Source organism: Oreochromis niloticus, linkage group LG9, assembly GCF_001858045.2.
Source record: "Oreochromis niloticus isolate F11D_XX linkage group LG9, O_niloticus_UMD_NMBU, whole genome shotgun sequence".
Lineage (NCBI taxonomy): Eukaryota > Metazoa > Chordata > Actinopteri > Cichliformes > Cichlidae > Oreochromis > Oreochromis niloticus.
The window spans coordinates 14,523,495-14,528,395 of record NC_031974.2 but is presented as its reverse complement, the minus strand read 5'-3'; the positions used below and the strand labels follow the sequence as shown (position 1 = coordinate 14,528,395).

The 4,901-nt window shown below is 41.0% G+C and overlaps 1 protein-coding gene across 6 annotated transcripts; it reads left to right on the top strand.

Annotated features, from left to right (window-relative positions):
- The first annotated feature begins 649 nt into the window (after positions 1 to 649).
- LOC109203556 (gastrula zinc finger protein XlCGF26.1-like) lies at positions 650 to 3,528 on the top strand. Of its 6 annotated transcripts, XM_019363055.2 has the most exons (3): positions 650 to 2,073; positions 2,242 to 2,255; positions 3,153 to 3,528. In XM_019363055.2, exons 1-3 carry the CDS (start codon positions 758 to 760, stop codon positions 3,524 to 3,526), a joined length of 1,704 nt encoding a protein of 567 aa, XP_019218600.2. In that variant the 5' UTR covers positions 650 to 757; the 3' UTR covers positions 3,527 to 3,528. The 6 variants fall into 6 exon arrangements, with proteins under 6 accessions (XP_019218600.2, XP_025766179.1, XP_019218599.2 ...); XM_025910394.1 differs by lacking the exon at positions 2,242 to 2,255 and having other exon boundaries at positions 650 to 2,120; positions 3,180 to 3,528; XM_019363054.2 differs by lacking the exon at positions 2,242 to 2,255 and having other exon boundaries at positions 650 to 2,135; positions 3,117 to 3,528.
- The last annotated feature ends 1,373 nt before the right edge of the window (positions 3,529 to 4,901 follow it).

Below are 4,901 nucleotides of genomic sequence, written 5' to 3'. Positions count from 1 at the left end.
CAAAGCCAGGAAGGAAAGCTGGTTAAAACTGTTGAATGTGTAAGTTTAAAGGCCCCATCATTAAAGCACAGGTAGATCTGACTATAATTACAATTCTTCATTCTATGAAATTAATGTTTAGCATCGAGTGAATTCAGATGTTCTGTTCAGTTTTCTTTCTATAGTGAAGGTTCACAGCAACAGTCGTCTTAAACTGCTTCATATTGTGATCCACTGTATGGTTTATGATGGAGACACTGAGTCTGGTTCAGCTGCTTTGTTGAGATCTGTATGTTAAAGACTCTTTTTGCATCTCTACTCTCTAGTATGGAGAGAGGCATCATGGGTCATGGAGACACTTATGAAGTGGTGATCAGGTCCAGGCTATTTTGAGTGGTGGAGGTGGTGGGTCTTAGGGGGTTGAAGATGTTGAAGCGGGTGGGGTCGGGGAGATTATTTATCTCCTTGTGACAGAAGTTGGTTTGTCTCGTTCGCTACAAAGAATCGACTCTTAGAGCAAACTTGTTCATGAACTTCACATCACTTCCAGCCTCGGGTTTAAAACTAGTGTTAATGGAGGGAGTTTGAAGGTTCAGTTTATTCCACGACTGCATTTCGCTCACTGCCTCTGTTTTTATCTTTGTCACTGCAGGACCAACGTGGAGCGAGAAGTCAGCGCTCTCAGGAGGCCGACAAATTTGTTGAAGATAGAAAGGGAGAAAAAAAATACACCTGTGACGAGTGTGGGAAAGATTTTACTGTGAAAGCTTTACTAAAAATGCATCAGGTCATCCACACTGGAGAGAGACCCTTTAGCTGTGCAGACTGTGGAAAGTCTTTTACGCACATGTCAAAGTTAAAAACCCACCAACTCATCCACACTGGAGAGAGACCGTTCAGCTGTGATGACTGTGGAAAGTCTTTTACGCAAATGTCAAAGTTAAAAAGACACCAACTCATCCACACTGGAGAGAGACCATTCAGCTGTGATGACTGTGGAAAGTCTTTTACACAGATGTCAAAGTTAAAAAGACACCAACTGATCCACACTGGAGAGAGACCATTCAGCTGTGGTGACTGTGGAAAGTCTTTTACGCAGTCTTCAAGTTTAAAAAGACACCAACTCATCCACACTGGAGAGAGACCATTCAGCTGTGATGACTGTGGAAAGTCTTTTACACAGATGTCAAAGTTAAAAAGACACCAACTGATCCACACTGGAGAGAGACCATTCAGCTGTGGTGACTGTGGAAAGTCTTTTACGCAGTCTTCAAGTTTAAAAACACACCAACTGATCCACACTGGAGAGAGACCGTTCAGCTGTGATGACTGTGGAAAGTCTTTTATGGAGTCTGGAAACTTAAAAACCCACCAACTCATCCACACTGGAGAGAAACCGTTCAGCTGTGATGACTGTGGAAAGTCTTTTATGGAGTCTGGAAACTTAAAAACCCACCAACTCATCCACACTGGAGAGAGACCATTCAGCTGTGATGACTGTGGAAAGTCTTTTACACAGATGTCAAAGTTAAAAACCCACCAACTCATCCACACTGGAGAGAGACCGTTCAGCTGTGATGACTGTGGAAAGTCTTTTACGCAAATGTCAAAGTTAAAAAGACACCAACTCATCCACACTGGAGAGAGACCGTTCAGCTGTGATGACTGTGGAAAGTCTTTTATGGAGTCTGGAAACTTAAAAACCCACCAACTCAGCCACACTGGAGAGAGACCATTCAGCTGTGATGACTGTGGAAAGTCTTTTACGCAGATGTCAAAGTTAAAAAGACACCAACTGATCCACACTGGAGAGAGACCGTTCAGCTGTGATGACTGTGGAAAGTCTTTTACGCAGATGTCAAAGTTAAAAAGACACCAACTGATCCACACTGGAGAGAGACCGTTCAGCTGTGATGACTGTGGAAAGTCTTTTACGCAGATGTCAAAGTTAAAAAGACACCAACTGATCCACACTGGAGAAAGACCGTTCAGCTGTGATGACTGTGGAAAGTCTTTTATGCTGTCTGGAAACTTAAAAACACACCAACTGATCCACACTGGAGAGAGACCGTTCAGCTGTGGCAACTGTGGAAAGTCTTTTACACAGTCATCAAATTTGAAAAGACACCAACTCATTCACAGTGGACAGAGACCATTCAGCTCTGACAAGTGTGGAATGTCTTTTACGCTGTCTTCAAGATTGAAAACACACCAACTCATCCACAGTGGAGTTAAAGCGTACACCTGTGATCAGTGTGGCAGAGCTTTTACTCACAGTAACAGCTTAAAGAATCATCTAGTTACCCACAAGGGAATTAAAGCGTACAGCTGTGACATTTGTGGAAAAACTTTCAGCCAGATAGGGAACCGAAATAAACACCTACGCATTCACACCAGACACGATGTGTACTGCTGTAGTCAGTGTGGTAAACTATGTTTAACAGACGCACAGTTACAACGCCACATGTTTACCCACTCTGAGGAGAGACCTTATAAATGTGACCTGTGTGAGAAGACTTTTAAATCTCCACATGACCTGAGACGACACCAACAGATCCACAGCAGAAAGAGACTCTACAAGTGCAGTTACTGTGAGGTATGTGTTATTAAACCCCGATTCTTTTGTCCCCATGATAGAACAGAGAAAACCGATTCATAGTGTGTTAAAATATTGATATTTCTTTTTATTCAATCATCTTCCGGAAGAGAGAGACCCCTGCACAGCTCAAACTCCAGTTGCAAGAGCTCTAACATTAGAATCATAAACTGTGCTTCATATAGGTGTTATTTTGGTACTTCAGACGTCACACACATCACACACAGTTTCAAACATTGCTTATATGGAAAGTTCCTCTTTTCTGGGTCTTATCTAACTGACTTACACTGTGTTTGTGTCTTTGTTTAGAAGCAGAGCGACACAGATGGATCCAGTTCTCAACCCTGTCATCACTGTGGTGGTGGGAAACACTTTCGTTGTGACCTTTGTGGGAAAAGTTTCAGACATCAAATCACTCTGAAAATACATCAACGTAAACACACTGGAGAAAACATGAAATACTGCAAAGAATGTGGGAGAAGCTTCACCACATCAAGTAGATTAAAACAACATGAACTCATTCACAGTGGGGTTAAAAAGCATCTCTGTGATCAGTGTGGGTCATCCTTCACCACAGCAGGTGAGCTTAAAAGACATAAACGAGTCCACACAGGAGAGAAACCATACAAGTGCAGACACTGTGACAAAAGCTTCTCACAATCAGGTAGTCGTAACCTTCATGAACGCACACACATGGAAGTAAACTACAGCTGTGACCAGTGTGACAAGAGCTTCAGGAATTTCACTTCATACTCCAAACACAAACGATCCCACGTTACTAATAAACTCTTTCACTGTTACCAATGTGCCAAAATATTCACCTCATTGTCTGCTCTGTGCAAACATCAGCGTGATCATGCAGGACTGAAATCACTCCCATCTCTGGATCACGGTGAATCTGCAGAGACTGAAAGATCCTCTTCTGGTTTCACAGTCACTCAAAACCCTTGAGATCAGGCTCCACAGAGGTCAGAGTGAATATCCTGTAAAGATCTGATGAGGCAGCTATGAATGAAAATGTGCCTCTTGTTACATTTTAAGCTTTCTAAACTGTTGTACTGTAGTGTTCGTGTTGAGTGGTTAGCTTTGTTCCAGCAGTTGAATCAAAAAATCTGTTTCCTCTTATTATGTTTTTATTGAATGTATTTTGATTCATGTGTTCTGCAGATGTTTTTTGTTGGGTGGTTTTTTTTTTTTGTTCAGGTTGTTTTTATGAAATCCTTCAACAGTTAAACCAAAATTTGAAATGTTAAATAAATAGTTTAATGACAAAGAGTTTGATCCATGATGTCATTTCCTGTATATCAAACCAAAAACTGACGTGAGAAATGTTCTCAGTGACACAGATGGAGGTTTATCAGAGGAGACTTGGCTGTTCTTACACTGAACAGGGTTCCTGCAGCTTACTGAAAATTATGACCTGAAATTTAAGAAAAAAATAAGACCTTTAAAATCTTTTATATTTTAACAAAGTTGCTGTAGGTATTAAAAATTCTGATTTGTGTTTGAGACATAAAAAGATTAATTTTGGAAAATGATCTTTTAAAGTTGTGGTTTGATTTGCTCAGTTTATCAGAGTTTCCTTTGTTGGCACTGCCTCTCTTCAGAAGTTGTTGGTCTATATTGACATGACAGCAGATTTTTCAGCTGGGCGTCCATGATGTGAATCTTATTTCACCACATCCCAAAGGTGCTCTATTGGACTGAGACTCAGGTAGGCTGTGGTCTGTAAATGATGTCAGTTGGTACTAAGGGACCCAAATTGTGCCAACCAAATATCTCCACGCTATTGTCCACTTTTGTTGATCTCAAATGTAAAAGAGCCCACCCATCACGTTATTTACACTCTAGAACTTGTTTTAACATATGGCATAGAAACTGAACATTTAACAGTGTTTCCTGTAAACCCTCTCTAGTCTGATCTTTTGCTAATACAGTGTCTTGCTAACGCATTCGGCCCCCTTGAACTTTTCCACATTTTGTCACATTACAGCCACAAACATGAATCAATTTTATTGGAACTCCATGTGAAAGACCAACACAAAGTCGTGTACACGTGAGAAATGGAACATTCATACATGATTTCAAACAGTTTTTACAAATAAATAACTGCAAAGTGTGGTGTGCATAATTATTCAGCCCCCTGAGTCAATACTTTGTAGAGCCACCTTTTGCTGCAATTACAGCTGCCAGTCTTTTAGGGTATGTCTCTACCAGCTTTGCACATCTACAGACTGAAATCCTTGCCCATTCTTCTTTGCAAAACAGCTCCAGCTCAGTCAGATTAGATGCACAGCGTTTGTGAACAGCAGTTTTCAGATCTTGC

Coding starts and splice junctions, on each gene's coding strand:
- LOC109203556 (XM_019363052.2), top strand. CDS start 758: ATGCATCAGGTCATCCACACTGGAGAGAGACCCTTTAGCTGTGCAGAC. Junction 2,576..2,884: donor ACAAGTGCAGTTACTGTGAG/GTATGTGTTATT, acceptor GTCTTTGTTTAG/AAGCAGAGCGACACAGATGG.